The following is a 23676-nucleotide window of genomic DNA, read 5'->3' as shown; positions in this document are numbered from 1 at the left end:
TTTGCTGACTAAAATAATTATAATCAAGGTGGCTAGGGCCACACGCTGTGAGTTGGCAGCCCTGAATATGGTTTACTATGTTATCCTATTTTTACACCAGGCAAATTGTACCTTAATTAAGACCATGCCCACATTCATTAAATATAAACGGTCTGATATTCAAAACAAATTGTGTGTGAAGTAGTAATCACAGGAAACAAACCATTACAGTGTCTACCTACTTATTCTTTATGTCATCTACTGCTTCAACTGAAATAATTATTTTAAAAATAGAGAAATGAATGACAGTGGATGAACATGAAGACAAGACAATGTAATTGTAAGTTGCACAAAAAAGTGTATACATATTTACTGGATGAAAAAAGAAATTGGACTAAACATCATGTTAGACAAATGTGAGAAATGGACAAAAATGGACAGGATAATATATTCTCTCAGGATGAAAATGGATAGGATAATATAGGCTCTCAAATGAAATACATTTTTAATTCTTATGAACATGATTAAATGGATTTTATTGGTCGAATAAATGCATATTTAAATATACTTCTTATCAAGTCACGTTTGAGCAGAAAATTGATGTAAAAGCATATTTTCGGTCACAGCTTTCTCCAAGTATTATTTTGTGTGAAGCGATTTTGTCTATGTTTGGATTCTGAAAAATTCACAGCTTGTCATCAAAAGAAGTGTTTTCTGTGCGGTTAGAGGTGTACGGCTGTGAGCTTGCATCCAGGAAATAGAGGATTCGAATCATACTGTTGGCAACCCTGAAGATGGCATTCCGTGGTTTCCCATTTTTACACCAGGAAAATGCTGGGGCTGTACCTTAATTAAGGCCACGGCCGCTTCCTTTCAACTCCTAGGCCTTTCCTATGCCATCGTCACCATAAGACATATCTGCGTCGGTGCGACGTAAAACCACTAGCAAAAGAAGTGTTTAATCTCCAAGTTTTAAAATCCTATTTTGGTATGTTTTAAAGCACATTCCTAGAGATTTGAGCCCTCATTATCAATAATGGAGTAGGTCTGTGGAGTGATTAATTATTTGTGTAATTTTTGTTTGTTTCATGCCATATTCTTAATGATAAAAAATTATGGAAGGAGAAAAACTAGACAAATTAATTAAAAACCTGTGGTAAATATTAAATGATGGAGGACACTGCCAAATCTAAAGCTTACAAATGACTGTCGAGCTGCCAGAAGTGAGAACATGTGAAGTATTCGGCGTGGCATGTCTCAGCTGCTACTTATGGTGCCCGTGTTAGTTGGTAATGTTCACAATTATTAGAAATGTTAATGATGTTGGAATGATGTTTCACATGTTTGTTATTTTTATTCAGCCTTAAATTTATCTCACAGTGACTTTTTAATACAAAATCATGAATGCAGAAAAGTCCATAAGCTGCAGCAGTTTATTTTTTAACGAGTTTTGTCCATCAGGAACTCTAGGAATAGAAACAACTCATGGCCTAACCAACCAAAAGCGGGGTTCTGTTCTTGTAATTCTTAAATCTGCAGCTATGAAAGCTTTTTAGAGGAATTATCTACTTACATTCTCTATATTATATGGAGCTAAAGTCCCCTTGAATCGACATGCAAACTGGCAGTTAACAAAGAAGATTTTTTTTTTTGCTAGTTGCTTTACGTCGCACCTACACAGATAGGTCTTACGGCGACGATGGGACAGGAAAGGGCTAGAAGTGGAAAGGAAGCGGCCGTGGTCTTAATTAAGGTACAGCCCCAGCATTTGCCTGGTGTGAAAATGGGAAACCACGGAAAACCATTTTCAGGGCTGCCGACAGTGGGGTTCGAACCTACTATCTCCCGAATACTGGATACTGGCCGTACTTAAGCGACTGCAGCTATCGAGCTCGGTAAACAAAGAAGAAAGGAGACATGCAAGGCTTATAATAAACCAGGCAAGAATGGCATTATAACACAAAAGAGTTTGCTATTACACTTTGCTGTGTTGTTTCAGTCATCAGTCCATAGATTGCTTTGATGTAGCTTTCCATGCCATCCTATCCTGTGCTAACCTTCTCAATTTTATGTAACTGCTGCGTCCTACATCTGCTATAATCTGTTTGTCATATTCATACCTTAGTCCACTCATACCATTCTTAAAGCCTATACTTCCCTCAAAAACCAACTGCACAACTGACAGATTTAGACAAATCCATGTCCTCTCACCAATTCAATTCAGTATCTCTTTATTTGTGATCCAATCTATCCATCTCACCTTCACCATTTTTCTGTAACACATTTCAAAAGCTCCTAATCTCTTTCTTTCTGAACTAGTTATCGTCCATGTTTCACTAACATATAATGCCATAGTCCAAAAGAAAGTTTTCAAAAAACATCTTTCTAATTTCCATATCAACGTTCGAAGTGAGCAAATTTAGTTTCTTAAGAAAAGCCTTCTTTGCTCGCACTAGTCTTATGTCCTCCTTACTTCTGCCATCATTAGTTATTTTACTACAGAAGTAACTTAGTTACTGCAGCAAATATTAACATTTATCTTCACTAAAAGAGAAAAAATAAAATGGTCAGAATGCATCTCTCCACTATATTTACATGAATATAATATGCATTCATTTTAGCAAAATATCACCTTAAAACAGAAGTGCATAATTTCTCTGATGACATACCATATATATTCGTGCAAATTGCAGTATAATTACAAGCTATATATGCCATAAGGTATAATGAGAAATTGCGAACAGAAATACTAGTGACTGATTTGAATTTCAATCCTAATTTCCATTTTTGAACAAAAATACTATTAATATGAATGTTACTGATAATGACTTACATATATGTACGCTGCCGGGGAAAAATTTTAGTCAGAAAATGATCAAAATAAGATAAATTCACAGTGCGAGTTCTAGAAGGGATTTTGATCTTTGGTCTAAGTAGTATAAGTCAGAACTAAACTATATGTACAATATTTCATTTGGTCCTAATGGTACAAGTAAACATGTTAATTTCTCTTTTGGGGGAGAAGGGTACAAGTCATTTTTTGACTTATACTCACGTCATCAATTATTTCTTTTCTGATTTTTTATGTAGGTCTATACAACTGATATTGCAACAACTGGTGATAAGAGTGGGATGGAAGAAAGCAGTTGCACTGTGTGTCTTGTGTTTACTAGTGGCAATATGGATATGAGGTGGAGAAAATCCTACGTCTATCCAGAACAGTTTATTGTGTAAAAATTGCACAATTAGAGTTCCGTTTATGCCGATTATATTTTTGGAACATGTTTATATTTTATTTGCCAGTAGTTTCTTCCTGAATTGTAGGATTTTAAAACGAGGCTGCGAGTTATATTTAAATAAATGTAGAGTGAATTACAGAAGCACACATTTTGAATAGTCCAAGACAAGTCTGGGAATGTTGGGAGTGACTGGTGTCTGGATACACAAATGACAGTTAATTCACCACAGAGTCGCTAGTTTGGTATATGGCTGCTGTGTAGGAATGCAGATCATTCTGAAGAAACAAAGTAAATTGGTCTGATTCACGATTTTGTACTGGTAGTATTGCAATACATCATGACTTAATTTAGTTCCTGTACAAATAATTCTAAACAACAAATTCAATTAGAGAATTGTTCACTATGCATCGAAGCTATATGTCTGCAGAGATTAGCACGGAGAGTAAATGCCTTTCCGCACGTACTGCAGGAATAAGGCTTAACTCCTGTATGAATCCGCAGGTGGGTTTTAAGATTGCATTGTAGGGAAAAAGTCTTACCGCAAGTATTACATGAATGAGGTTTCTCCCCGGTATGAATTCGTACGTGTTTCATGAGCGTACTACGTTCACGAAAAGTATTGCCACAAATATCGCAAGTAAAGGGTTTCACTCCCTTATGCATCAAAATATGTTTGTTTAGATGTGAGCTATGCGTGAAGGCTCGAGGACACATACCACAGGGATAACGTCGCTCACCTGTATGTGAGCGAATATGTCTGGCCAATCCATTCTTCGTATGGAACTTTTTGTTGCAATGCATACATATATGAGAGCTCTCCCGTGTATGAACAAACATGTGCGAATAGATGTTTTGACGGCGAGTAAACACTTTACCACAATCATTGCAAATGAAGTGCCGTTCTCTCGTGAGGAGAGGCATATCTGATAACGCGTGAGTAGATGAAACGGATGATTGTCCATTAATGCGAAAATTCTTTCTCTGTAGTGTAGAATATTTCTCACTGTGATATGATGGTTGTGTCCTGAAACAGGCAAACACAGTACCTGTGAACTTCACATAATAATAACCATTTGAAACCTTTTCCTATTACTTGACACAAAAGAACAATACAAGTAAAAATGGCTAAAACTAATTCTTTGGTCAAGGTATACCAAATAATCACAAATTGTACTGGTGACAATTTTAAATGTAATTTGGGCATTTATATAAAATGGATTGTTTCTACCAGACATGGAGAGGTTCAAGGCCCACGCAATCATTAGTCTGGATTTAAACGTTAGCGACTCATTAACTTAAGAAATTCTTCTAAACCAACCAACCATGGGGGTTGTGTGGGAAAGGGTTATTAGTAGAGGCATCTGTTTGTAGTGAAATATTTAATTTCATCACCTTTTAAAGATTATTTTGGCTATTTTAACTTTATTTTGTCAATAATTTTGCTAAATTTTATTTCCAATTTTCAGCAAAAAAAAGCTAAACCAAAAGATAGTTAATATCATATTTGCAGTAAAACATATTTTCTTTTTACATATGTACAAGAAACATGAGAATTACGGTTCTGAGGAAAACGTATATCAAAACAAGGATGTTTGGGGACAAATTATCTTGACACTTTAACAAGTAGAACCGAAACCTGAATACATAATATAGGCTACACATCAGTCTGAAAAACAGACATATTATGAATGCCATATTACTGCGAGTCATTACTGTTCCCTTGTCATACATTATGTAACAATACATTTGAAATTGACCTCTCACAATCAACTTTACTGACTGGGATCCATTAAGCTCTCACGGTAGCTTCCGCAAGAAGCCCATATTCTGATTTCAGTGAAAGACTGGCGGTCATCTCAATATATTTACCTGCTGTACATGAACAACTAGATCCCTGATATTCTGGTGATGAAAGTTCTCATAGAATGGGAATTTGTTTTATTAGAAGGGAGACTTCTTCATTTTGTAAATCACATTTCATTATGCTTTTTGGGTCAAAAGCAATTCCACATAAATTTGTCAACAGTTTCGCATTTTCAGGCAAATTTGTAAAATTTTGCAAAAATGGTGTGATTTTATAACTGTAACGTGATGGCGGGGTAAATAAGTAAATAAATGAGTACAGAACCTGGTAGCGCCCTATTTCTAAGATTTATTAACTAAGCACTACTATTACAGATTTACACTCACACAGACGATAGCCGAGATTACAACTTCATACCTGCCAACTTTACAAAACCAAAAATCAGGAGATTTGGATATGAAAATCAGGAAAAATCAGGAGATACAATTGGTCAAAACTGCTTATTCTACATGTCTTGCACAATACAGGAGTACTACTGGTACACTAACACCTATTGTCTCAAAACACGACTGTTGCTATACGAGGCTACAAGGTTAAAAATTACACATCTCTATTCCCTCACAGGAAGTATGCGAGTGAGGTGATCGACCCCTGATAATTCCTCGCGCGATTATGCACAGCACTATGTTATTTTAGTACGGTAAGGGTGTATTCTGCCCGAAGGCAGGTCCGAACCACCACAGAGGTATGCCTGAGCCGGAGTTTAAGTATGGTAGGGTGGCTAGTTCCTTTCCGCCCCTCCATTCCCTTATCCCCCACCAACAGCGCGTGGCAACCAATCCAAATCTTGACCACGCCCAATGTTGCTTAACTTCGGAAATCTCATGGGATCCAGTGTTTCAACACGGCTACGGCCGTTGGCTATGTTATTTTTATCAAGTAATACATTAAAATTCGCCAGAATTGTCTCTGACTGGCTCCTAAAATCTCTAGGAAAGTCACTAGTCACTATCCTTGAAATTCTGTCACTAAATTATTTAAAAAGATCCCAAACCTAGCGACTAATCTCTAGAATAGACTAGACTGATGTGAACGAACACGAACATAGTACGCGAGAACAAGAGATTGACAATTGATATACGCGTCGCGATATACAGGTTTCAATAAACATCGCACATTCGGGCGTATTGCTCGTGTTAATAAACGCCGATATTTCATTTGAAAGCGGCAGTGAGCGAAGGAATTCCGGCCACTTGCATACAAAGCTGAAATGGCGAGATTTGAAAACAAATTTTTAAAGTTCACAAAAAGGAAAGAAAAAAAGAAGCTAAAATCAGGAGAAACAATAGAACAATCGGGTGGCGGGAAAAACTGTCGAAAATCGGGAGTCTCCCACCTAAATCAGGAAAGTTGGCAGGTATGCAACTTACACATGTACACGGTCACACACTTACACTGTTCGCGTGCTCTCTCTCTCTCTCTTAGTTTCTCTTATGTTCCATCTACAATGACACACACACACACACACACACACACACACACACACACAGTCATCGATTATGTAAACTACACTCACTCAGCCACTCATTCACACTCGTTAGCACTGTCACGGTCCACAGCCTACACGTCAGTTTCGCAGATCGGGATAGTATCCGCTGATCACTCAATCCGTCGAACCCCGTTCGCAGTCCGCACACGTCGGCACCCAGTGTTCCCTTCACGCTGCTCCAGAACACTCCAGGTTTTCCTCCAGCAGCCGGCCTCAAGGGACACACACAACATCAGGGAAAGAGGAACGAGTCCTTGGCTCCAACAGGCAGATACTCTATCAGGCTGACATCTCAGCCCAGGCTATCACTGACTGCGCTCCAGCAAACTCAATCTCACTCTCACTCACTCACTGACTGACTAACTAATCACTCCTCCCTTATATAGCTGCACCGACCCTTCTGGAACAGTCCAGATGCTAGATGTATCCAGGAACCTCAGGAGATGGAAGACTCCAGATTGATAGTAGAGTAATTTCCGTCGTCCTCTGCTATGGGAGCGCGGACGGAGGCGAGAAGGCTGGCCTAGCACTTTTAAGTGTTGCTCACGATTGGCGCGCTCGAGTGTAAGGGGGGTGGGGCCGATACGGTGACGCCCCCGGCGTGTAGCGAGTTGGCATGGCGGACGCCATAACCATTACAATACTTTGTGAAAAAAGGTGCCTCTAGCTATTAGTAATATACGCCTTTTCAGTGACGCCTAGGCTATTTATGACAGCTGTTGGCGGAGCTGCAGAGGATCAAACCAGCCTTCGGGCTGAATACCCAGCATACAACAACATACATAGAACTTGCAGAAATGACTTTCTAATTAAATGATTTGATGGTAACGAAAATTCTCAGCTGCCCACTCTATTCTTGGCATGTGCTCCTTGAAACACTGCTTTACCTCTGATTTCTGTCCAATTCTCCTGAATGAACCCATGTTCCTTAGTAATTTTAGTTGAAACTGTTGCCACATTAGCTCCCTTTATGCTTCAGTAGTGGATCGCAGTTTCAAACCTGACAGATAGTTAGGGTGGACACATGTCGTACTATGTCAGATCTCATTTGCTGTTCATTAAAACTCAGTCACAAACAGCCAAGAAAGATCCATCTAACAAAAGAGAATGTCTATACTGATGAGAAGGCAGCTAGATGGCATCAAATTAAAATGCCATCATGTTAGCTGAGGCCTTGTAATTATTATTATTATTATTATTATTATTATTGCCACATTCACTTCAGAAAGAGATTATTTGTTGAACCATGTATAGAATGATATGAACTCTTGACTTTTACACAGAGACCACCAAATATGATCCTTTCCACTGTTCTCTTCAGAAAGAAACAGCCTAATTATCGTAAATATAAGGTAGGTCCTTTTAATTTCCCCGTGATGAGCTGATGACAACATACAAATCTCTTCATTTGATTATTTTGAAAGCATTCAATTGCCTCATTAATTAATTTATTCTTCAGTTATTTATCCAAATGGAGTTTTGAATGAATAACTGGAAGAATAATCAAGTAAGCTATATCTCATATTCGACTATCCCATCATTAACTGAACACATTTACTAGGAGCTGCCTATAGTGCCTGGTTCATCGCAAGGATGTGTGCTTGATTCCCCACCATGAAGTACAAAATTTAAGAAATTATATTTTTACTTTTAGGGAACAACATTTCTCTGAGGGCAAGTAATTTCCCAGGACCAGTTTTCCTTTTAACAGACTATCTGCTTAAGTAGTACAAATACAGGACTGCTCAGGAATCGGTCAAGATCATTTGCAAGAACCTGGTTTAAACAAGGTCATTACCGGGTGAGTGGCTGTGAGCTTGCATCTGGGAGATAGTGGGTTGGCAGCCCTGAAGATGGTTTTCTGTGGTTTCCAATTTTCACACCTGACAAATGCTGGGGCTGTACCTTAATTAAGGCCACAGCCGCTTCCAACTCCTAGGTCTTTCCTATCCCATAGTCGCCATATGACCTATCTGTGTTGGTATTAATAATCAAATACTGTACTGCGGAGTCAAATCAGTTTAAGGCTTACAGTTCTTGCAGAATTCAATATAAATAATTTTTGTATGCCTACTGTGAAATAAAAAGCGGCAACCTCAGTGGCTCAGGCAGCAACATGCCGGCCTCTCACTGCTGGGTTCCATGGTTCAAATTCCACTAACTCCATGTGAGATTTATTCTGGACAAATTGGAGGTGCGTCAGGATTTTCTCTGAGTACTCCTGTTTACTCCATCATCTTTCTTCCAACAACACTCTCCAGTATAATTTCATTTCATCTTGTCAGTCATTAATCATAATTGCCCCAGAGATGTGCGACAGGCTTTGGCAGCCAGGACAATTCCTATCGTCGCAGCTTCATTCATTACATTCCTGACCCGGTCAAATGACTGGAACCAGGCTGTGGATTTTCATTTATTGTGAAATAAAAAAGGACCATGGCTTTGAAAAACTAAGATAAACTTAATTTTAATGAAATAAGAATAGTAAAATTACAAGAATTTGCAGCTCCATTTGAATCACTGTCTATACAGTAGGCCGGCATAGGTATCTGATGAGTTAAGGGCTTGGAACATGGACTGGTATCTACAACTGATGGGATAATTTGAATTTTTCTTCTGAATCCTCTGAAACATTGTAGGGATGTTTAATTGTTCCCTGGATTGAGCTTATTTTTGACAAAACATAATTTGTACAATGTGAAGATTCATAATTTCAGCAACGTCGTATTGCAGCTCATGAGATGTTCGGTTAAGAAAACATATTCACTGTAAGTACAAACTTTTCACTGTAATGTCTATATGTCTGTAAGTATATTTGACATTCGTAAACATAGCTAAAATTTGATACAGTACAATGAATTTATTAAATTACTGTAAAAGAAAACCGCACCGCACTGATGCAATAACTGTAGGAATACGTGAACGTGATACTAGCATGAAGCCAAGAGGGCGACTGGTTGATCCCAGCGAGAGCATACTCACACAGTGAGGAAGACAAGTGACAGACAAAACGCTGAGCGGTTCTGATATCTCGTAAACACATCCAACTGTTCTACCAACTTTGCCAAGCGCTAAATCCCTCAAAGTACAGGAAAAATTATTTCTGATGTGTGCTGGACTATCAAGTGCTGGATTATTGCGGTCCTACTGTACTATACACTTCAAACAACTTCGTGTTGTTGCTTTAATCTGTTTGTCAAAACTGAGTGTAATTTGAAGATGAAAAACAAAGAAATATTGTTCTTTTTAATTATTATTTATATACTAATATTCAATGGAACGCAGGGCAGTGTCCTAGGCCCGCTTCTTTTTGTCTTATTTATTGACGATCTCATTAATTCTACATCCTCCGTTTCTTGTGAAATTCTATTTGCAGACGACTGTAAAATATTCAAACAAATCGATTCTTTATCAGACGTAAACTCCTTACAGAGTAGGCTTAATTCACTCTCTGAATGGTGTTCCACATGGCGCCTTAAGCCTAATCCTGCCAAGTGTTCCTCTATTTCGATCACGCTTCGTAAATCCCCTATTCTCAGTAAATACTCCCTCCTCGGTAACCCGTTCCCAACTCAAACAGAACAAAATGACTTAGGAGTGATGTTTGACAGTAAATTGTTATTTGTCCCCCATATACAAAAGATAACCGCACGAGCAATGTCACTTCTCGGTTTGTTATATAGATTTTCTGACATCACCGATATCCACGCCCTCCGAGCCAACTATGTATCTTGCATCCTACCAATTATTGAATTTGCGTCTCCCATTTGGTCTACCTCTTCACCCACTAATCTGAATCACATTGACCGCGTGCAGTCATTCTTCTGTGCCATTGTTACAGCCAGAGTATCTGATTGTCGAAACTTGAGCAGTAATCAGATACTAGACAAGTTAAACCTTCACCCGTTATCTAGTCGCAGGAAAGTAGCCGACATTAGATTCCTATATAACGCTGTTAATGGTTTATTTCGTTCTTCTGAACCTGCATCCTTTTCCTTACATGTTCCAACTCGCAAAACCAGGATTAATCCGCCCCTTCATATTCCGTATTCCCGCCTCTCTCTCATTCAAAGAAGTTTATTTATCCGCATACCAACCCTCCTTAACTCTTTATCTTCTGACAGGTACTTGGACATTTTTTCTTCGTATGCCTTCTTTAATCGATTCCTCCTTAACTTAACCTAGTTCATTTTCTTCATATTCCTTTTTTCTCTTCTTATTGCTGTCCTCACTTTTGTACATAATATAATATTTATTTATTTTTTCTGTACTATACCGTTACTTAAGTGTTATATCTGTATTTATCTTACTGTGCCTAGCTATAAGTTCTCTTCGTTTTACGTTCAGTCTTCAATTTTTCTCGTTTCTTTAGCCTTTATGTTTTGTTTTTATTTGTTGTGTCTCTACAGTTATTTTGTTAGTTTTTAATTTTTTCCTCTATTTTTATCATTAGATGTTTTTCCGTCATTCTTCTTCCACTTATCTTTTATGTTTGCCTTGTGCTACTCTATTGTAAATATGTTTTTCATTGCGGAACTCTGTAATTCGGCTTCTCGCTGTTTTGGTTTCCCAAATAAATAAATAAATAAATAAATAAATAAATAAATAAATAAATAAATAAATAAATAAATAAATAAATAAATAAATAAATAAATAAATAAATAAATAAATAAATAAATAAATAAATAAATAAATAAATAAATAAATAAATAAATAAATAAATAAATAAATAAATAAATAAATAAATAAATAAATAAATAAATAAATAAATAAATAAATAAATAAATAAATAAATAAATAAATAAATAAATAAATAAATAAATAAATAAATAAATAAATAAATAAATAAATAAATAAATAAATAAATAAATAAATAAATAAATAAATAAATAAATAAATAAATAAATAAATAAATAAATAAATAAATAAATAAATAAATAAATAAATAAATAAATAAATAAATAAATAAATAAATAAATAAATAAATAAATAAATAAATAAATAAATAAATAAATAAATAAATAAATAAATAAATAAATAAATAAATAAATAAATAAATAAATAAATAAATAAATAAATAAATAAATAAATAAATAAATAAATAAATAAATAAATAAATAAATAAATAAATAAATAAATAAATAAATAAATAAATAAATAAATAAATAAATAAATAAATAAATAAATAAATAAATAAATAAATAAATAAATAAATAAATAAATAAATAAATAAATAAATAAATAAATAAATAAATAAATAAATAAATAAATAAATAAATAAATAAATAAATAAATAAATAAATAAATAAATAAATAAATAAATAAATAAATAAATAAATAAATAAATAAATAAATAAATAAATAAATAAATAAATAAATAAATAAATAAATAAATAAATAAATAAATAAATAAATAAATAAATAAATAAATAAATAAATAAATAAATAAATAAATAAATAAATAAATAAATAAATAAATAAATAAATAAATAAATAAATAAATAAATAAATAAATAAATAAATAAATAAATAAATAAATAAATAAATAAATAAATAAATAAATAAATAAATAAATAAATAAATAAATAAATAAAGTGATGGCAATCTGTTTTATAAACAGGCATCTTTATTGAGAAATTGTAGGAAGACACAAAATTCTCCCTCGGAACTCTTCCTGAACTTTGGATGCGATGTTGGACTGACAGTAACTCATCATGTCGTAGTTCTTCTCGAGTAGAAATGGACCCAGGGGAGATGTACTGTCCACCATTTCAAAGCAACCTAGCTGGGACAAGATTGCAAGACAGCTGAATCACACATGTCGAAGGTTACCTTCCTGCCGTGCTTACTTGTCCATCTCATGTTTTCTATAATTCTAAATCCATAATTACTCATTTGTTATTGCCCTTAAATGAGTGACAGTTCCTATGTCTGGGGCACCGTTCAGCTTACGTATTTTGTAATGTCAACTTACCAATCTGATGTTTGTTCCTTGAAGTCACCATCTTCATCTTCAGCATATTCCTGGAACATATGAAATACCATTAATTAAATATCAGTTTAGTGAGTTGCACTTGTTTTGTCATCGATGGGAGAACTTACTGAAGTTCCTCTTAGAACATAAGACAGACAGACATTCCATGAGTCAGTCAGAATTACTTCAAGCCGGGCTTCCCAAACTGTCATAGGCATGGCTGTGTGTTTACAAAAACTATATTTCTTCGTCAGCTCCTCAATGATGAGGAAGGAGGCCATTCAGAGCTGGTGAGCACTAAGGGAATGCAGTGCTATCTTTAAAAGTTCATGTTACAACAGTTTACAGTAGTATTTATCTTATAGTGTAGCAATGGGTAAGACACCTTCCAAGTGATGTTCCTTTATGTGCCTGGGTTGTTTCAATGAAAACTAGGGTAATCGCTGCCTCGGGAAGTCTGATCTGAAGGACCGGGACAATTGCTCAAAGATTCTTTTAGCACAACTCCCAGGTTAATGGGACGATTAATTCATGAGAAAGGGCACTTATACTTCAACATGTTTTGTTGTCCACCATGCCCTCCCATTCCTTATATTACTCTTGCTTTGCTCATCTGATTTATTAAAACTTGATTACTTCTTTTTCATTGTTCATGTTTGTGGGTTACTCTAGTCACGTCCTAGTTTGTGAACCATCAATAAATCAATCAATCAATCAATCAATCAATCAATCACTACTGATCTGCATTTAGGGCAGTCGCCCAGGTGGCAGATTCCCTATCTGTTGTTTTCCTAGCCTTTTCTTAAATGATTGCAAAGAAATTGGAAATTTCTTGAACATCTCTCTTGGTAAGTTATTCCAATCCCTAACTCCCCTTCCTATAAACGAATATTTGCCCCAATTTGACCTCTTGAATTCCAACTTTACCTTCATATTGTGATCTTTCCTACTTTTAAAGACACCATCCAAACTTATTCGTCTACTGATGTCCTCCCATGCCATTTCTCCACTGACAGCTCGGAACATACCACTTAGTCAAGCAGCTCGTCTCCTTTCTACCAAGTCTTCCCAGCCCAAACCTTGCAACATTTTTGTAATGCTACTCTTTTGTTGGAAATCGCCCAGAACAAATCAAGCTGCTTTTCTTTGGATTTTTTCCAGTTCCTGAATCAAGTAATCCTGGTAAGGGTTCCATACACTGGAACCATACTCAAGTTGAGGTCTCACCAGAGACAAATATGCTCTCTCCTTTACATCCTTACTACAACCCCTAAATACTCTCATAACCATGTGCAGAGATCTGTACCCTTTATTTACAATCATATTTATGTGATTACCCCAATGAAGATCTTTCCTTATATTTATACCTAGGTATTTACAATGATCCCCAAAGGGAACTTTAACCCCATCAACGCAGTAATTAAAACTGAGAGGACTTTTCCTATTTGTGAAACTCACAACCTCACTTTTATCCCCATTTATCATCACACCATTGCCTACTGTCCATCTCACAACATTATAGAGGTCATTTTGCAGTTGCTCACAATCTTGTAACTTATTTATTACTCTGTACAGAATAACATCATCTGCAAAAAGCCTTATCTCTGATTCCACTTCTTTACACATATCATTGATATATATAAGAAAACATAAAGGTCCAATAATACTACCTTGAGGAATTCCCCTCTTAATTTTTACAGGGACAGAGAAAGCTTCACCTACTCTAATTCTCTGAGTTCTATTTTCTAGAAACAGAGCCACCCATTCAGTCACTCTTTTGTCAAGTCCAACTGCACTCATTTTTGCCAGTAGTTTCCCATGATCCACTCTATCAAATGCCTTAGATAAGTCAATCGCAATACAGTCCAACTGACCTCCTGAATCCAGGATATCTGCTATATCTTGCTGGAATCCTACAAGTTGGGCTTCAGTGGAATAACCTTTCCTAAACCCAAACTGCCTTCTGTCAAACCAATGATTAATTTTGCAAACATGTCTTATATAATCAGAAAGAATGCTTTCCCAAAGCTGACATACAAAGCATGTCAAACTGACTGGCCTGTAATTTTCAGCTTTATGCCTATCACCCTTTCCTTTATATACAGGGGCTACTATAGCAACTCTCCATTCATTTGGTAAAGTTCCTTCATGCAAACAAAAATCAAACAAGTACTTCAGATATGATACTATATCCCAACCCATTGTCTTTAGTATATCCCCCAAAACCTTATCAATTCCAGCTGCTTTTCTAGTTTTCAACTTTTGTATCTTACTGTAAATGTCATTGGTGTCATAGGTAAATTTTAATACTTCTTTAGTATTAGTCACCTCCTCTATCTGGACATTATCCTTGTAACCAACAATCTTTACATACTGCTGACTGAATACTTCTGCCTTTTGAAGATCCTCGCATACACACTCCCCTTGTTCATTAATTATTCCTGGAATGTCGTTCTTGGAACCTGTTTCTGCCTTAAAGTACCTGTACATACTCTTCCATTTTTCACTAAAATTAGTGTGGCCACCAATTATGCTTGCCATCATGTTATCCTTAGCTGACTTCTTTGCTAGATTCAATTTCCTAGTAAGTTCCTTCAATTTCTCCTTACTTCCACAGCCATTTCTAACTATTTCTTTCCAACCTGCACCTCCTTCTTAGTCTCTTTACTTCCCTGTTATAATATAGTGGATCTTTACCATTCCTTATCACCTTTAAAGGTACAAACCTATTTTCACATTCCTCAACAATTGCTTTAAACCCATCCCAGAGTCTGTTTACATTTTTATTTACCGTTTTCCACCGATCATAGTTGCTTATTAAAAACTCCCTCATGCCTGTTTTATCAGCCATATGGTACTGCCTAACAGTCCTAATTTTAATCTCTTCCTTTCTTTCACATTTATTTTTAATTACCACAAAAACAGCTTCGTGATCACTAATACCATCTATTACTTCGGTTTCTCTATAGAGCTCATCTGGTTTTACCAGCACCACATCCAGAATATTCTTCCCTCTAGTTGGTTCCATCACTTTCTGAATCAGGTGCCCTTCCCATATTAACTTATTTGCCATTTGCTGGTCATCCTTCCTGTTGTTCGCATTACCTTCCCAATTGACATTTGGTAAATTAAGATCACCCGCTACGATCACGTTCCTTTCCTTATCATTTCCCACATAGCTGATTATCTTATCAAATAATTCTGACTTAGCATCTGCGCTACCCTTTCCTGGTCTGTACTATCTAAAGACATCTAGTTGGCTATTATCTTTAGAAATGAGCCTTACCCCTAGAATTTCATGCTTGTCATCTTTAACTTTTTCGTAGCTTACAAATTCTTCTTTCATGAGAATGAATACTCCGCCTCCTACCTCTCCTATCCTATCTCTATGATACTCCCTCCAGTGGAAAATTCTAAATTCCCATGGAGGGAATTAGATATTTTTCACCAATAGAGCATGTCAAAATCATATCAGATGTAAGGCTTTTCAGGCGTTTGCTCTATTAACCAGTGTTTCCTGATTAATTTTGACATGCTCTATTGGTGAAAAATATCCAATTCCCTCCATGGGAATTTAGAATTTTCCATTCGGAATTGCTAGGCGGGCAATAATTTCATTGTGAGATTTATCTCCCGTATGCAGTTATCAGACTGTGCCTCATAAATGGGCTTCTGATAAGCTCACCTGCATACACCCAGTGTCAGTGGGTAGGGTCTGACACATCCCACTCTGACGAGTCTAGTGTCAGACCTAAGACGAAACGCTGGTTAATAGAGCAAACGCCTGAAAAGCCTTACATCTGATATGACACCCTCCAGTTCCGTGAGAAAATTTCTCCATCCATTATATCATTTCTCAGCCATGATTCAACTCCTATTACAATATCTGGTAAGTATATATCTCTTAAATTACTTAGTTCTATTCCTTTCTTTACAATACTTCTACAGTTGAGCACTGACAATTTTATGTCATCCCTACTTGATTTCCAGTTCCCTGTTCCCTTAACACCGCTGCCTAGTGCAGCCTGTTTCCCTGAATGTACCTCCCTATTACCCTCCTAAACAAATTTTCTAATATGTACCACTGCGGTTTAAGTGAAGGCCATCTGAGCGCAGATCCCTATCTCCTACCCACCAATTAGGATCTAGAAATTTCACTCCCAGTTTCCCAAATACCCACTCCATAGTCTCATTTAAATCCCCAATCACCTTCCAGTCAGTATCCCTCCTACATAGTATTCCACTGATAACAATCTCCGCTTCCTCAAACTTCATCCGTGCTGCATTTACCAGATCCCACACTTCCCCAACTATGTTGGTACTTATACCTGCTTGTCTTACGTTGTTAATACCAACGTGAAACACTACCACTTTCTCCTTTCCCTCCTCCTTCTCTTCTACTTTCTTCAACATCTGTCTTAACCTAATTCCTGGATAACACTCTACCCTGGTACCCTTTCCTCCACACACTTTCCCGACATGTCTAACGATAGAATCCCCCATGACCAGAGCCTCAACCCTACCCACCTCATTTGATCCCCTCCCCTCCTGGTCAGTCCTATCTTTCCTGACAGCTGCAGAAGCTACTTCCTCCTCCCTTTTCTCCATCCCACGACCCTGTTCCACCTGTCCTTTCCTATCCACTACTCCACATTACCCTTTCCTATCTCTTCCCTTTCTCCTACTTCCAAACTTCTCGGCAACAGTTCCCTGTTCTTCGTCTTCTCTCGGTTGTTCTACCTGCAGTGACTCGTACCGATTTCTCATCGACACCAGTCCATGGGCAACGGCTGAGTGGCCTAGTAAGTGGTTCTGACAGTTGGGATACCAGTTGCTATGGAATGGGAGTGGGCATCTTGGGACATATTCTGAGTCCTGGCCCTTCTTGTGCTCAGGCGGCTAGGACTATACAATCCACCGGTGGTCCATAACCCGTTACAGGACAGATCCTCACTTTGACTATGTGCAAGTAGGGTAGCATCCTGCTTCATGAATTTACCGAGCTCAGAACATTTTAAGCAAGCCTCGGACCTATGGGAGTAACGGAGTCCCACTCCCATTTGACAGGCGAGAGACTCCTTGGAAACAACTTGGCGAACGAAATGGAATTTGATGGGGAGCTGTCAATATTAATGGGGCTTATGGAAGAAAGAAAGAAAGAAAGAAAGAAAGAAAGAAAGAAAGAAAGAAAGAAAGTAGAACTGGCTGAATCAGCAAAGAGGATGCATCGGGATGTGCTAGAAGTAAGTGATATTCGGGTAAGGGGAGATAACAAGGAAGAGATAGGAGATTATAAAGTGTACTTGACGGGTGTTCGAAAGGGAAGGGCAGAGTCTGGGGTAGGGTTCTTTATCAGGAATACCATTGCACGCAACATAGTTTCTGTCAGTCACGTAAATGAGCGAATGATGTGGGTAGATTTGTCAGTGGGAGGAATTAGGACTAGAATTGTGTCCGTGTATTCAACATGTGAGGGAGCAGATGAGGATGAAGTTGACAAGTTTTATGAAGCATTGAGTGACATCGTGGTCAGGGTCAACAGCAAGGCTAGAAGAGTGCGAATGGTCGATTTCAATGCGAGAGTTGGGAATAGAACTGAAGGATACGAAAGGGTGATTGGTAAATGTGGGGAAGATATGGAAGCTAATGGGAATGGGAAGCGTTTGCTGGACTTCTGTGCTAGTATGGGCTTAGCAGTTACGAATACATTCTTCAACCATAAGGCTATTCACCACTACACATGGGAGGCTAGGGGTACCACATCCATAATAGACTATATCTTAACAGAAATAAAATTCAGGAAACTCAAACGTCAAACATTACCAGTGTTTCGCCCAGAGTGCAGCATGGGCTCATCAGTTGGATACCGCACCTTTTCCAAGACACTGGCCGGCTAGCACGCCGGTAGCGACACCACTGCAAGCCATAAATGTGATAAGCACAATGCAGTGCCGATGTACTAGGGGAGAATTTCATCTCCACTTGCTATATTGCCCTCCCGGGCTAGCATGACCAAATTATGGCCAGTGTCTTGGAAAAGGTGCAGTATCCAACTGATGAGCCCATGCCACACTCTGGGCGAAACACTGGTAACTTTTGACGATTGAGTTTCCTGAATTTTATTTCTAGCTATCTCAATCGGAAACCATATTTTGGTCATGCTAGCCCAGGAGGGCAATATAGGAAGAGGAGATGCAATTCTCCCCTAGTACGTCGGCACTGCATTGTGCTTATCACATGTATGGCTTGCAGTGATGTCGCCACCGGCGTGGTAGCCGGCCAGTTTCTTGGAAAAGGTGCGGTATTCAATTGATGAGCCCATGCCGCACTCTGGGCGAAACACTGGTAACTTTTGACGATTGAGTTTCCTGAATTTTATTTCTAGCTATCTCAATCGGAAGCCATATTTTGGTTATATCTTAACAGACTTCAAATTCAGGAAATCTGTTAGGAATGTATGAGTTATCGATGATACAGACCACTATCTGATCTGTAGTGATCTAAGTATCTCTAGGCCTAGGGCAGAGAAAATGAAATCTGTCTGCAAATGAATAAGGGTAGAAAATCTCCAGGACAAGGAAATTAGACAGAAGTACGTGGATATGATTAGTGAGAAGTTTCGAACAGTAGACAGTAAGCAGGTTCAGGATATAGAAAGTGAATGGGTGGCATACAGGGATGCTGTAGTAGAAACAGCAATGGAATGCCTAGGAACAACTATGTGTAAAGATGGGAAAAGGCGACGAGCTTGGTGGAATGATGAACTGAGAGCAGCTTGTAAACGTAAAAAGAAGGCTTATCAGAAGTGGCTCCAAACAAGGGCCGAGGCAGACAGGGATTTGTATGTAGATGAAAGAAACAGAGCAAAACAAATAGTTGTTGAATCCAAAAAGAAGTCATGGGAAGATTTTGGTAACAACCTGGAAAGGCTAGGTCAAGCAGCAGGGAAACCTTTCTGGACAGTAAGAAAGAATCTTAGGAAGCGAGGGCAAAAGGAAATGAACAGTGTTTTGAGTAATTCAGGTGAACTCATAATAGATCCCAGGGAATCACTGGAGAGGTGGAGGGAATATTTTGAACATCTTCTCAATGTAAAAGGAAACCATCCTGGTGGTGTTGTGAACAGCCAAGTTCATGGGGAGGAGGAAAATGATGTTGGTGAAATTATGCTTGAGGAAGTGGAAAGGATGGTAAATAAACTCCATTGTCATAAGGCAGCAGGAATAGATGAAATTAGACCTGAAATGGTGAAGTATAGTGGGAAGGCAGGGATGAAATGGCTTCATAGAGTAGTAAAATTAGCATGGAGTGTTGGTAAGGTACCTTCAGATTGGGCAAAAGCAGTAATTGCACCTATCTATAAGCAAGGGAACAGGAAGGATTGCAACAACTATCGAGGTATCTCATTGAGGCATCTTGGAAGGGAGGGTGCGATCAGTCGTTGAGAGGAAGTTGGATGAAAACCAGTGTGGTTTCAGACCACAGAGAGGCTGTCAGGATCAGATTTTCAGTATGCACCAGGTAATTGAAAAATGCTACAAGAGGAATAGGCAGTTGTGTTTATGTTTCGTAGATCTAGAGAAAGCATATGACAGGGTACCGAGGGAAAAGATGTTCGCCATACTGGGGGACTATGGAATTAAAGGTAGATTATTAAAAGCACTCAAAGGCATTTATGTTGACAATTGGGCTTCAGTGAGAATTAATGGTAGAATGAGTTCTTGGTTCAGGGTACTTACAGGAGTTAGACAAGGCTGTAATCTTTCACCTTTGCTGTTCGTAGTTTACATGGATCATCTGCTGAAAGGTATAAAATGGCAGGGAGGGATTCAGTTAGGTGGAAATGTAGTAAGCAGTCTGGCCTATGCTGACGACTTGGTCTTAATGGCAGATTGTGCTGAAAGCCTGCAGTGTAATATCTTGGAACTTGAAAATAGGTGCAATGAGTATGGTATGAAAAATAGCCTCTCGAAGGCTAAATTGATGTCAGTAGGTAAGAAATTCAACAGAATTGAATGTCAGATTGGTGATACAAAGCTAGAACACGTCGATAATTTCAAGTACTTAGGTTGTGTGTTCTTCCAGGATGGTAATATAGTAAGTGAGATTGAATCAAGGTGTTGTAAAGCTACTGCAGTGAGCTCACAGTTGCGATCAACAGTATTCTCTAAGAAGGAGGTCAGCTCCCAGATGAAACTATCTTTACATCGGTCTGTTTTCAGACCAACTTTGCTTTACAGGAGCGAAAGCTGGGTGGACTCAGGATATCTTATTCATAAGTTAGAAGTGACAGACATGAAAGTAGGAAGAATTACTGCTGGTACAAATAGGTGGGAACAATGGCAGGAGGGTACTCGGAATGAGGAGATAAAGGCTAATTTAAGAATGAACTCGATGGATGAAGCTGTACGCATAAACCGGCTTCGGTGGTGGGGTCATGTGAGGCGAATGGAGGAGGATAGGTTACCTAGGAGAATAATGGACTCTGCTATGGAGGGTAAGAGAAGTAGAGGTAGACCAAGATGACGATGGCTAGACTCTGTTTCTAACGATTTAAAGATAAGAGGTATAGAACTTAATGAGGCTACAACACTAGTTGCAAATCAAGGATTGTGGCTACGTTTAGTAAATTCACAGAGGCTTGCAGACTGAATGCTGAAAGGCATAACAGTCTATAATGATAATGTATGTATGTACTTCTTTTTCATTCAAACTGCACTGAGCCATGCAATGTTATATTTCAAAGTGACAGCAAGTCAAGGAATTACGATTCGTAAGAGATTCCAAGGCGTTGAAAGAATTATAGGAATTATCACCAGATGATGTTATCAGTGAAGTGTTTTATACTATCAACCTGCATAAGGAAACATCCTGTAATGAACCATACATCCGCTAGAATGCAGCAGAAATGCTCTCAAGCGAAAAGATGTCATACTACTTCAAACACTTTAGATAGAAAAAAAGAAACACTGATTTGGGCTGATTCATACATACAAGGAAGGTAGAGATCTTCACATTCACATCGACAATTTTGAAACTCTACAAGGTAGAACAAAATGAACTTACGCCTACAGGGGTCTATACCATGCATGAAGGTCTGCAGCGTGTGAAGAAAAGGAGGTCTAACAGATGTATGGAGGTCAGTGTCAAGAGGTAAATTCAAAATACACAGCCACTTTATTATTATTATTGGCCCCTGTGTTTCTAAGAAGTTCCTCTTTGTGTTTGATGCGGTACTGTAATGCTGGGAAGACATCTACAGGAGTAGAAATGTGTTTCTTGTTATACTGATAAAAGCTGAGCGCAGCACTGTAGTCCCAACTCTAAGACAGGGCATGACGAATCCTTACTTATCTCGATCTGACAAATCAGGTGTATTGAAGGCTTTTGTGATGACAACAGAGAAATCCATATTTGACTGCACTAGTCTGAAATCTTAATTTGCATATAGAGTAGTTTTCTGCTGGACCTACTTCCAGCTATTTATCAAAAAACAATCCAAGGTGCCTCTTTTCATTTGTGATCACACTTTTCATTGGAACAAACTCTGTGTTGCAGTACGGTGGTTTTGCAGCCACGTCTTTATATATTTCTCAGGCGAAAATCTGTCAACTGAATTATAAAAGAAAAAAGCAAAGTAGAAGATACATGCAAGACATCAGCAGGCATACTGTAATGAATGGAGTTAACCAGAGTGCATATGGTGTATACCCTCCACTACAGCCCTGGCTGAGTGCGGCACTATCACAGTTCCTTTTCAGTAGTTTTCACATACCGGTAATTATCTTCAGTTTAAGAGCAAACTTTGTGTTTGCATTCATCATGAAGCTCACAGATTTTCTTTATGATATATTTACTTGCAACTCTGTACTTTTGCCACACAAAGTGTTCCCATATCTTGTATAACTACAGGCTGAGCAGTTAAGATCTCTTTGAACCTTGTTTGTAGGCTATTTCCATTTTTTTTTAAGCGACGCATGTTTGTTGGCAAATAAACTGTTGGGACAAGGTGTCCGTGATGAGTCACGTCATTGCCTTGCCAGACAGCTTTTAAAGTTGAAAGTAGGCACATACGAGGGTGGGCAGGTGATTAACCCTTTCGCTTTCAAGCTCTCAGCTGATGGATATGTGAAAACTGTCAGCCATATTTACCCCACTATGCACATTGTTTTAAAATTACATGGAAGGCAAAGACATCAACATGAAAGTTTGTAAATTTATAGAGTATATATTACTTATTATCACTGCAAGTGAGTCACGTCTCTAAACCAGAAGGTTTCAATTTAAAGAAAATAACAAATGTGGAAACAAAGTTACAAGTTTCAGATTTTAATTCTGAGAAATGTTTACTGCACAAGTCTGTGATTGATGTTAGTAGAAAGATTATATTATCGAAACAGACTTTCAACGTATTAGGTCGTGTTACGTACATGTAGTACGTGTTGAAGAGATGTTAAGTACAGAACAAAAATGGCCAGCCGGACATCAGTGGAATCCGAACCCACAACCTCCCGATTTCGCGTCGGTTGCAATGCGGTCGTGAAAATTCAATATTCAGATTATATTATTGTTTACTGGCATGGTAAATATCAAGATTCTATCTGTAGTAGATCCAAGGATAGATTAAATTGTGTAAAGTGATGTATCACTGAAAAAAAGTCAGCCATTTTTGCAAAAGTACACATTTCTTACTGGTGTTGGATTATCATCATCATTTGCACTTTCTGATTCAGACAAAGAAACATTATCAGTTGAATAACTGTCAAGATATTCCGCGATATCATCAGCTAAATGAACTCTCTTCACCATGTCGCACGCGATAAATAATTAGACCTAATCTAAATTAACTGTATCCGACACTTCACTAACAATATGCACCTAATCACATAAGAAAACTATTTAAATTATGATCGAGCAAGTAACTAAATATAATGCCTATGATACTGCTTAATTTCACTATATAATCAGTATCATTTATCAATCAAGATGTTATTGCCAACCAGGCAAAGCGCAATGCTTATAAACATAGGAACATTAGAATCAAATTAATGAATACAACCAAGAATATTGCATTTTTAAAAGATTGCCTCGCTAATGACTTAACTCCAAAATTCTTAAATAAATACAATAA

General features: G+C 37.5%; 1 protein-coding gene across 4 annotated transcripts in view; it reads right to left on the bottom strand.

The window, feature by feature from the left end:
• Positions 1–524: 524 nt before the first annotated feature.
• LOC136875413 (gastrula zinc finger protein XlCGF7.1-like) overlaps positions 525–23676 on the bottom strand; it is a 77149-nt gene continuing 53997 nt past the window's right edge. For 3 of the 4 annotated variants that reach the window (XM_068228026.1, XM_068228027.1, XM_068228028.1), the window contains exons 4-5: positions 12546–12595; positions 525–4242 (exon numbers count right to left, since the gene is read on the bottom strand). In XM_068228026.1, the coding sequence (XP_068084127.1) occupies positions 3600–4242; positions 12546–12595 (693 nt within the window). In that variant the 3' untranslated portion in view covers positions 525–3599. Of the gene's footprint in view, positions 4243–12289; positions 12357–12545; positions 12596–23676 lie in introns of those variants that run through there. The other variant, XR_010860424.2, reaches the window with a different exon arrangement.

The sequence above is a fragment of the Anabrus simplex genome, chromosome 6 (assembly GCF_040414725.1).
Source record: "Anabrus simplex isolate iqAnaSimp1 chromosome 6, ASM4041472v1, whole genome shotgun sequence".
In the NCBI taxonomy this organism is placed as follows: Eukaryota; Metazoa; Arthropoda; class Insecta; order Orthoptera; family Tettigoniidae; genus Anabrus; species Anabrus simplex.
Note: the sequence above shows the minus strand (reverse complement) of the source record. Positions and strands in the feature narration are given on the sequence as shown.